The 11,432-nt window shown below is 40.1% G+C and overlaps 1 protein-coding gene across 1 annotated transcript; it reads left to right on the top strand.

The window, feature by feature from the left end:
- The first annotated feature begins 3,550 nt into the window (after positions 1-3,550).
- Positions 3,551-11,432, top strand: fh (fumarate hydratase). The gene is made up of 10 exons (XM_012814641.3): positions 3,551-3,716; positions 4,241-4,375; positions 4,476-4,586; positions 4,955-5,131; positions 5,219-5,401; positions 7,231-7,396; positions 8,337-8,540; positions 9,889-10,016; positions 10,973-11,126; positions 11,230-11,432. Exons 1-10 carry the CDS (start codon positions 3,600-3,602, stop codon positions 11,370-11,372), a joined length of 1,518 nt encoding a protein of 505 aa, XP_012670095.1. The 5' UTR covers positions 3,551-3,599; the 3' UTR covers positions 11,373-11,432.

Below are 11,432 nucleotides of genomic sequence, written 5' to 3'. Positions count from 1 at the left end.
TCGCTCAAAGCATGGGCGTGAGGCTGCCCATGAGCTGCTCCACCTGCACCAGGGGTGCAGATCCGTGTCTAATTATGCCTTTCTGCTACTCTGGAGTGGGAGAACCAACTTCATTGACTCCTGCATGGCTATGGAAATAGATTTGTTTCAAAATTCACAAATAAATGTCAAGCAATTTTCAAGTGTATTTCCTGATTCACATATAAATGATAATCGATTCACAAATGTAAACACTGTTACATTAATCTACAGACTAACAAACGTGCATTTACAAACTGCTCGCCATTTGTGAACATCCCTGCATTTATTTGTAGGGTTTTGACACTTTCCTGACACGGCTTGATTCTGATCCTGACAAGGACATTCTCTGCAGCCTGAGACATGTGACATAATGATGACACCAATAAGGTTACAGCCTACGTGGAATTCTTCCATAAATAACATTGGCAGGGATGTTTATGATGAAAACGAGTCGACAACTTTCCTAACACAGCCAAACATCAAGCAAGCCCAACATCTGGATACTGGATATCTGGTTATTGTGCTGGTTAAAGTCAAGAAAACACAGAGCAAACCATGGAGCAACTGCATGATGGTAAAAGCGAATGCAGGAAAGCTTCATGCAAATGGAGAAAAACTCAACTTCAAATCCACTATGACCTCTATAAACAAAGCCTCTGTGGTTTTAACTAGGAGTTATAGAGAGCTACACAGTTACATTTTTCAGGAATATCAACAATAGCTGCACTCTTTTTGTGATGGTTGACAAGCTTACAAACCCTTCAAAACAGATAGCCCCAGCACTCCTTTCCACAGAGAAATGCTATGAATTTGCTTGTTTTTTTTTTGTTGAAAATATCAAAACTATCAGACTGACCATTAACATCACATAGTGGTGACCAATAAAAGTATGTCATCTCCATGACCACCTAGTAATAATGTCACTACTTTGTCATAATTTATTGATTTTTTTTGTCATAATTGACCAAAGACCTTGGCATCCTAAATCATCGACACGCTGTCTTGATACACTGCAATCAGATTGTTTTAGGGGTCAAAGCAGCAAAGCATCTGGAGCCCTGTTGTTTTTGCTCTCACTATTCTTATTCTCATCATTGTGCAATTATTGGATGGAAATTTCACCTTAACTCATGCACATCAAATTACACACACTGACCTCAAGGTGACATTTTAATCTCTTAAATCATCTACATCTTTGCTTCAGTGGTCTTCTGCTCTAAAAATGTCAATTTTCTGAAAAACCCACTTTTGACATCTTGTCAGAAACCGCTGGGCTTTTCGCCCCCGGTCTGGAACGACTCTACTGATCTTAATGATTTAAAGACCAATCCATTTTGATTATACGAGCCAATCAAGGTAACATTTTCTAACTTTTTTCAAAATACTGCTTTCATAACTTAATCAATGTGGCTTCAGCTGCTTGTAATTTCCACTGTGGACGTCCAATCTGGATTCAAAATTGGTCCGTAGGTTTATGACTTTTATCAACTTGTCTGAGACTGCTACTCAGATTCAAATTAAATTCAGTATTAAGCACCTACAGACCACACTAATCAAATGTATTTCAAGAAATTTTGATACATGAAACTGTTTAATTTATTTTAAGGAATTTGAAGTAGGCTAAATAAGTCACTCTGAATGTCTAATCAGCATCTTATTAAGTATACAGGTGTATGCGTCATCATTTTTAGATTTGTATTAAATCTTCTCATGCATTACCTTTATTATTCATATATTATCTGATTTTCACAATGTTCAAATGTGTCGTGTCCACACCTAGTGGTTAACAAACCCAAAGGTGTTGTGTTCAATCTTGCTTGCAGAGGCCTACCGTGTTTAACTCAAGATAGTAGTGGCGAAGTTGCTAAAAACCCAAGGTCTATTGGCTGATTTAAAAACCAAGGTGCTAATGAGGAAATCAGCAGATTCAAATCAAGCATTCAACATTCACCCTTGGCATGCTCCCATATTCCCAATGTCCAAATCCTAAATCCCCAATCTCCAGGTCCAATCAATTTTGAACATGTGTCACATTTTCACATAGCAAGTATCTAAACTGCAATTCACTGTATATCAGGGGCGTTTCTAGGATTCAAAGAAAGGGGGGGCTTAGCCCCAAGGGGAGTGGCGTGTTTGCGTGCGTAGTGTGCGGCAATTTTTTGGGGGGCCCATTGGGGCCGCGGATGTCCATTGTTTCACATTCTGTAACTACCTGTACTTACAATGTCACCCCGTGCATCATTTACTTTGAGCTAAACTCCTTGGTTACTTGGCAGAGTGAGAAAGCCAGCGCAGCAACCACCCAAGATCCTAGTGCCCGGGGTTTATATCGTTAAGTATGATGATAGGTTATTGGATTGTAATTTGAAGGGGGAGAAAACATACAAACCAGAATGCACGCACATATGTAGCATGTTATGTTGTCCATGTGAGAAACAATAGTTTAATTTAAAGCCAATAATGCCAAATTATTTGGGGGGGCTGAAAAACATTTTAGGGGGGCTTCAGCTTTCAGATTTCCAATCTCAATTCTCAAAGGTCTTGAATGTTTCAGTATACATTCTTCAATAGGTATTGAGGGCCCTCAAAGTCTGCAGTTGCTTGGACCCCGTTCATTGCTGCTTATTTTTAACTGTAAAAACTGATTTACAGCAAACATTTAGTGGCTCACTGCTATCTGGCTCTCCCAAATTCACTAAAAACAGCTGCCATTAAGCCACCCTTAATTTTTTTTAACTCAAGTCGCGTGTACGCGTGTATGCGTTTATTTTACCCGTCCGGCACAAGAGCCACGGATGTCGTTGCAGCATTGTTTCTACTCTATTTAATAGCGATACGTCAAAAGCAGCAACCAGTTTTCTTGCTCACCAGACTTTCAACCTGTGTTTATTTACTGGGTTTTGAGACCCTAGTTTGGTTGCGAAAACTATAAAGCTATATATTCCACCTGGACAGTTTGTCTCTGGCGATAAATTAATAATTATGCTGAGGGGAGGATTTTGGATATAGGTATAATATATTCTTCTCTAACAGAGAACATTTGCATGCGCCAATCACAAACCATCACTTTATCTAGCTTGCAATTTTTTTTTTACCATTCCCTTTGCTGAAAGAGTGGCACTAGCAATGAATGGAGCAACCCTGTGCAGTTGACAATGCAATTAATCTATCTTGGAAATCCTCAAAGTTAACATGCACATGCATTCACACATGTTTCAAACAATTTATTTTCTAAGATTTCATGGAAAGTCATTACTTTGTGTTTTCTATATATTGCTATAGGTTTATTTATATTTCTATAATGAAATTATGTCACAAAAATGACATCCCAGGATGTAGTTTTTTCGATCAGATTGTTGCAAGCCTTTTACATAATATATATCAATCAGATACAATTAGACATAAAGTCTATTGTTGCAACTTGCAAGTGTTGTGGTGTTACCGTAATCTTCTCCCCCACACGTGTTTTGGAGGATACAGTTTCAGAGAGACCGTTCCGCCCCCTCACAGAGCCATTCTGTTGGTGTTCTTTGGTTCCGCCCTTCTGACACTGCTTTCTTGTTTGCTGTGCTAGCGCCATGTATCGCTCAGTGAGGAACCTCCAGCGATTTAACAACGTCCTGCCTTTGCAGAACGGCGTTGCTGTCAAACACTGCGGCCCAGCGGTTGGGGTGATAAATATCTATTTAAGAATGGTACGATTTATCTGTATGTCGACAAATACCGTTAACGTTAGCGTATGCGATCGTGTAATGACCTTTTCCATGCAATGTTTAGCTACCTTATCTAGCTAGCCAACGACAAGACTGTCTCAAGTCAGTGTTAATGTACAGTAGTCAGCGGGGCTAGCTATCTCTTTGCTGGATTACGAACTATATCGCCAGCTGATTATGATCATTTTTGAGTATATGTGTTGCATATCATTTAAGGTACTTAGAATGATTTCTCCAGAGAAAGGTACAAGTCGGTTGGACCCTCTAAAAACAGCTGTGGGGCAAGGTCAAAACAGACTACTGGTTTTAGCTAACGTTAGCCACCAAAATACATTGCCATGATTATGGTAACAGAACTAGCCCACGTACTATCATTTAGACTTGATGCACTGCTACTCATATTATTGACAACGTTTATTTAGATGTAAAGGTAGGCGAAGTCCAGTTGTTAAGTTCTGCATCAACGACATGTGTCATGTTTGAAAATCATCATTGATTTTGCCCAGGCAAGTTCGGAATCCTACAGAATTGAACGTGACACGTTTGGAGAGCTGAAAGTACCAAGTGACAAGTACTATGGTGCTCAGACGGTCAGATCTACCATGAATTTCAAAATCGGTGGTGTAACGGAGAGAATGCCTGTAAGTCTTGGTTGCTTGGCAATACAAAATGTCCCTTATAACACAATTAATGTTCTAACGAACTGTTCCTTTAATAAACGCCCATGTATTTTGTTTTCAGATTCAAGTTATTAGAGCCTTTGGGATTCTGAAGAGAGCTGCTGCAGAGGTTAACACAGACTATGGTTTGGATCCGAAGATTGCTGAAGCAATTGTTAAAGCAGCTGATGAGGTACTGAAAGATAAGTTACATGACACTCTTAAAGATGCCGTCTTTGACCCCGGTGAAAGGTTGCTGATATTTGAGCTCTGCAGCCAGTTAAATTACAACCATTCCTCTCCGTCCTCCCGAAGCAACGGGTTGGTTGGAGTAGTAGTGTATGGCTTTGTTTTCCATTTAAAGTCAGGACTGTATACGAGCACCAGAGTTTTATTTGAGAGCTGACACAGAACGGACAACTAGAAGACTATGAGGAGGAATTTGTCAAACTGTTTAGCCAGACACAGTCCTGACTGACAGTAATGGGGAAGGGGAGCAGGGCTGTTGTGTCCTTGCTGAATACTGTATTATTATGTAATGATGGAATTTGTGCTGTTTAGGTAACTGCTGGGAAACTGGATGACCACTTCCCTCTAGTGGTGTGGCAGACAGGATCAGGTACTCAAACTAACATGAATGTCAATGAGGTGATCAGTAACAGAGCCATCGAGATTCTTGGAGGAAAGCTTGGCAGTAAGGATCCTGTCCACCCTAATGACCATGTCAACAAAAGCCAGGTATGGTTTTCAACTGATAAGTTCTATGTCTGAGTAAATCATGAAAACCAGAGCTCAGTGAAGAGAGAATATTTATATGTTTTCCAGAGCTCCAATGATACGTTTCCCACGGCCATGCACATTGCTGCAGCTAAAGAGGTCCATGAGGTTCTCATTCCTGGGCTCCAAACGCTTCATGACGCGCTGGCGGCCAAGGCCTTAAAGTTCAAAGACATCATAAAGATTGGACGGACACACACACAGGATGCTGTTCCTCTCTCCCTTGGACAGGTACTGACCACCCTAATCTCATACGATAATATGTCTACTTTTCATCTTGAAGTTAAACAGACAGCACTGCATTGTATTTGAAGAGAGTGCACAGCCACCCTCAATCTTTTGTCTTTTTTTGTGGGTATAGAGTGGGTTTGAGGGGTTACAGCAAGATTCCACTCCTCTTGGCTAACCTAAGTACTTCACTCAGCTGTATTATTCTGGTTACAAAATAAATGGAAATGTTCACAAAACTAAAATTGTATTATGTGAATTTAAATATGACTAATCAAATACAAACACAAGTATTCAGTGTGCATTGCTAATGCAATGTTGTGGTGGGACAGTCATGGTATGGGACGTTGTTGTTATTATCTAATTTAGAGGATACATTATGTATTCTGTCTAACAGAATGAAGGAAGCCAAGTTTAACAGTGGTTTGGTGTCTTATAAGAGTTCTGTTGTTTACCTGAGGATGTCAATGAAAGGAAGGAGCAGAAATCATTCGATGGAGCTCAAAACGTTTTGCTTTGTTAAAGTTTTATTTTATTTGATGCCAACATGTTCAGTAGCCCTAAAAGATACTTCTAGTTTGAACTGGGCCATTTTCAGCAAAGGAGCTCGTGTAATTGGAGCTAATTGGGAAATAAGTGTCACATGTGTCTTCAATATGTGTCACATGTGTCACAGTGTCTTCAATAAGTGTCACATGGCGACAGTGGTTCAGGAGGTAGAGGAGTCGTTTAGTAATCGGAAGGTTGCTAGTTTGATCCCGACTTCTCCTCACCAAGTGTCGACACTGAAGCCCTAACTGCTGCCGATGTGCAGTTTGGCAACTTAGATAGTAGCCTCTGCCATTGGTGTGTGAATGGGTAGTTGTCTGAGGCATCAATGTGTAAAGCGCCTTGAGTGCTCTCTGAGTAGAAAAGCGCTATATAAATTAAGTCCATTTACCATTTACCATTTCAATTTTGGAACTAGTTTCAGCAATGTGACTTAGTCAGAAATGTACCAAATTCACATCCAGGCTGTGTAAAAAGCTAACAAAAGAATGAATAGGCAGCTATTGTGAAGAATCCAAAGTAACTTTCCTTTGTTTTTCATACTTTTGCTTGCTTTACAATGTTTAATTTTCAATTGTTTTCTGCTTGTCTTGCTTCTGGTGCTAACATCAAAGTTACATAGCTGACCTTTAAGATAGAGGTATCTGATGGTTTGGTAGCTTAGTAACTGTTCTGTAACCAGCTCATTTGACATAAACTAAAGATAATGGGAGCTTTCATATGACATATTTGGATTATAGCTAGAATGGAAGACCACAGCATTTAAAATCCTAGCTCTACTTAATATCCAAATATAACAGGCTATTTAGCCTCCCCTGCCCAACAGTTGTGCATTTAGACCACGATGAATCAGGATGTTCTGTTGTCTTCGTGCATGACCTGCATAACAAGGAATCTTGTCTGGTGGCGGTCTTAGCTTTGTCATTGTCTTAATTGTTGGCATGAAATATATCCTGTCTTCTCAAATCAGTTTTACCATCAAGATTTTAAATTTCAGTTGTACCCTATTTTCTTTAAAGCATCAGCTGTAGTCATCAAAGGCACTTGTAGGCATCCATAGTTAAGGTGAAATATATGTTGGTGTATTTAATGTTAACACTGACCAAGGTCCTGTGATTAGTAGAGCCCAGTGGCAATGGCAATCTTAGTCAAATGAATCATGTGTTATTTATTAAATCAACAACTGAATAGATTCATTTTGGTCAGTTTCTAGATATCTTATACCTGACCACTGATAATGTGGTGGAAAAATACAAATCCATGGTTCTTTTCTCTGTCATAAGGAGTTTAGTGCTTATGTTCAGCAAGTGAAGTACAGCATATTGCGGATCAAGGCAGCCATGCCCAGAGTGTATGAGTTGGCAGCTGGAGGGACAGCAGTTGGCACTGGCCTAAACACCCGGATCGGATTTGCTGAGAAGGTGGCAGAAAAAGTATCAGCCCTTACAGGTGAGAGGGGAGTATTGTGACACGGTTGGGGTCGTGTATTGAAACGGTTACAAGGACAATATGGCTGTTCATTAGTTGTATATTAACTGAATTTACAGATTGCAATTGCTCTGATGTGTTAATGGAGTCTGGATTATATAATTATGCTCCAATCTGATACTTTTATACTCTTGACAGTAATCAGAGTCTTTGAGTACATGACTGCACTAGGGAATCCTAATTGTTTGTGAGATCATTACGCTAAACCAAACGGTAATACTTTGTGGCATATGTTGGAATTCTACTACATGTGTTGGTATCATTTCTGTCTGGTCTTTAAAACCAGTCTGAGCTGGTTGATTTGTTTGGTCCGTGATGACTATGTGTTTTATGTTGCAGCACAGTCCAAAAACCTGTCTGTGCCTCAGCCATTAATGAAGCCCTGCTCTCCAGCAGTTGCTTTAGAGGAACTTTGACACTAGAAATAATAATAATAATAATAACTGTAAGAAATAGTTTCTCATTTCCCAGTGCCACATTGCTGCTAGTATTCTTTTTACGCTACACAATAATGGCTCTTGTTTCAATGTGTGGATCCCCTTATCATTCACTACTAACATTAAATGCATTTAATAATTTGATTTATTTAATTCATAATTTAATTGATTTAATTCAAATGTGTTTGAATTCATTGTCCATTATAATGTTTGTGATAAACATGTAGCCCAATATGGCAGCATTGAGCATTCAGAGGGTAGTATTCAGTGTGTACATGATGAATACAAGACTGCATCATGAGGCTAATGACATGAACAGATACAGTAGAATATTTCTGTCAAAATATCTGAATGTAAACAGCAAATCAACACGTGTGATCCAACTAAGCGTAGGTTTTGATGTATCTCTGACCGTCAGGTCTGCCATTCGTGACTGGTGTTTTGATGTGTCTCTGAACGTTCAGGTCTGCCATTCGTGACGGCGGAAAACAAATTTGAAGCTCTGGCTGCCCACGATGCCCTGGTGGAGTTAAGTGGAGCACTGAACACTGTGGCTGTCAGCATGATGAAGATCGCCAATGACATCCGCTTCCTGGGATCAGGTCCACGCTCTGGCCTGGGGGAACTTATCCTGCCAGAGAATGAGCCAGGCAGCAGCATCATGCCTGGTAAGAGTCCATTTACTGACTACATTGTCTGACTGCACCTTATCTGAAATGCACTTTGAGGTGCACACACACTTTCATTACACTGTAGGAGCTAGGGCAACAGGGACATGGAGAGAGTCGGAACATGAAGAGCAGGTAGTAGAAAGCAAAATTACTGACATGTGAGAGGATATGGTTTAATAAACATTTCTGAAAAGTCTGGAAGTTCTTCACAGAAAACAGCTAGATTTTGTATCTACCATGATTGTAGATTAGGTGGTTGTAAACCTCAGCAGAGAAATGGGTAGTTTGGCTGGCAATCCGAATGTGTGTGATGCATTGTAGGCAATGTGTAGTAGAACTTTGGATGCCATTGTTAGGTGGGAAGCAGGGCCAATTGCATCATGACCATTACAAATGATAGTGACATAACACTGTTTTGATTGGATACTGACTGTCTTATCGACTCATGGCGGGATCTGAAATCTAGTCATGTCACTTTTCTGATGTAGGGTTCAGGTAAAGGTTTACCTACGTTTGCCACTAGGGGGAGATGAAATCTCTCTGAACCTTCTGAAGTTCTCCCAAAGTTTGTGAAGACTTATGAATCTCATCTCATTCAAAATATTCAATTCAGTTGAATAAAATATGTATATAGCGCCAAATAATCATTAAAATGGTCTCCAGGAGTTTTAGAAAGCCCAGAGACTGAACCCCCTAGAGCAAGCACTAAGGTGACAGTGGCAAGGACAAACTCCCTTTTAACAGGAAGAAACCTTGAGCAGAACCTCAGCTCAAAGGGGGGACCCATCTGCTTAGGGTCGGCCGGATAGACAGATAAGAGATAGAAAGAGATAGAGAGAAGGAGAAGCGAGAATCAGGAGCAAGGAGATGGGTTCATCCACGTATCAGAGGATAAAACATATTAGCACATGTGTGGCGTGTACATGATACATGATTCAAAGAAACATAAAAGAAGGGTTATACATGAAATATACCACATGAATAGTGGATACAAATGGATAGTCAGCATTCAAAGCATTGGATGTAGAACCGCTTAGTGGGTGTACAGTGTGCTCATAAGGTCACTATTAGAAGGATAAGCAGAGCAATGAAGCAGAAAACTATGTTAATAATGGCAGATTATGGTCCAGATTATGAAACATACAAAGCTTAAAAAATACAATAACCGCTACATATACAGACTGTAATGTAATTCCGGGTTGCAACCCAGGTCCAGTCTGATGTGCCACGACCTGAGTATAACTGTTGTCGACTGGCTAAACATTGGTTACACCTTGGTCAGATAACCCTGGTCTGCTACCATCATGATGTTTCATTTCTGCATCCTTCTGGTCCTCCCCTCCAGGTAAAGTGAACCCCACTCAGTGTGAGGCCATGACTATGGTGGCCGCGCAGGTCATGGGGAACCATGTGGCTGTCACTATTGGAGGCAGCAATGGACACTTTGAACTCAATGTCTTCAAACCAATGATGGTAAATATGAAGAGTCATGTTATTATTAGTATTGCACTACCAGAGGATTTAGACTGTTTGTGTTTCTCAGGTGCAAAGCAGTGCTACCACTTCAGACTATCCCTGAATGTAAACAATTATAATAATAATAATAATAATACATTTAATTTAAAAGTGCCTTTCATGACACTCAAGGTTGCTTAACATATACAACAAACAATAATAGTATTTTTAAAATGAATTATTAATTATTAATTATTAATACACCCATATAAATTTGTGGGTGTGCCATTGACAGGAATTGTGGAATGGAATGTGCTGTGAAGACCAGCCACTTCTCACTTGTTTGATCCAAGTCCATCAGACATTAATATGCATCTTATAAAAATATTGAAACTATTAAATGACCAATCCCCTGTAGGGGGATTCAGGGGCATATCCTCCCCGAGGAAGTTTTTCTTAATTCTGGCAACCAAATGCACCATTTTCCCATAGTTTGACCGACACAAAAAGCCATAAGCAGTGTTGTTACCAGGATATCGCAGTGTATTTTACATTGCAACTTGCATGATGCAATCAAAACTGTCAAACCATCCTGCTAATTAGCCATAAACAAAAAATTCAAATTCAGGAAAGCTTGTGAATTTTATATACTCTATGGCTACATAACAGTAGCAGCCATTAATCTTGAGTTAGGAGACCTAATGGCAGGAATGAAGACTTGTTTAGGCATTGTGTGAATTATTAAGACAGAGAAAAGTTTACATTCTTGATGAAGAATGTGGTAAGATTGAGGGTACCCTAACGACATTGAAGAGCAACCCCAGCCCAAATGTATCTCTGGGTTTAGTTCTGCAAAACACATCCTTGACAGACAAGGCCTGTTGTTACCTTATTAGTTTGATGATTTTATAATGATGTGTCCTCACCTTTTGACAAAGTGTCATTAACCTATTTCACTGTTTTCCCCCTCGTAGATCAAAAATATGCTCAACTCTGCCAGGCTTCTGGGAGACGCTTCTGTCTCTTTCACAAACAACTGTGTGGTGGGCATTGAACCAAACACGGAGCGGATCAATAAGCTGATGAATGAATCCCTAATGCTGGTGACGGCACTTAACCCTCACATCGGTATGTTGCCCCTTCAGAGAGAGCCGTGTTGTATTAAACTAAACCTTCCATATATCCCTTAATGTCACTGGAGATATAATGTGGGCATGTACTCTATCCACAGGTTACGACAAAGCTGCCAAAATTGCCAAGACGGCTCACAAAGAGGGTTCAACTCTCAAGGCCACAGCGGTCGCGCTGGGCTACCTGACGGAGGAGGAGTTTGACAAGTGGGTGGTGCCCAGTGAGATGCTGGGGCCCAAGTGAAGATGGAGCGAAGCGCACAACAGAGATGATATATCTGTAAAATAAAGATGTTTTTGATTA

Source organism: Clupea harengus, chromosome 23 (assembly GCF_900700415.2).
Source record: "Clupea harengus chromosome 23, Ch_v2.0.2, whole genome shotgun sequence".
NCBI lineage: Eukaryota > Metazoa > Chordata > Actinopteri > Clupeiformes > Clupeidae > Clupea > Clupea harengus.
The sequence above is the reverse complement of the archived record's forward strand: the minus strand, read 5'-3'. Positions and strand labels throughout refer to the sequence as shown.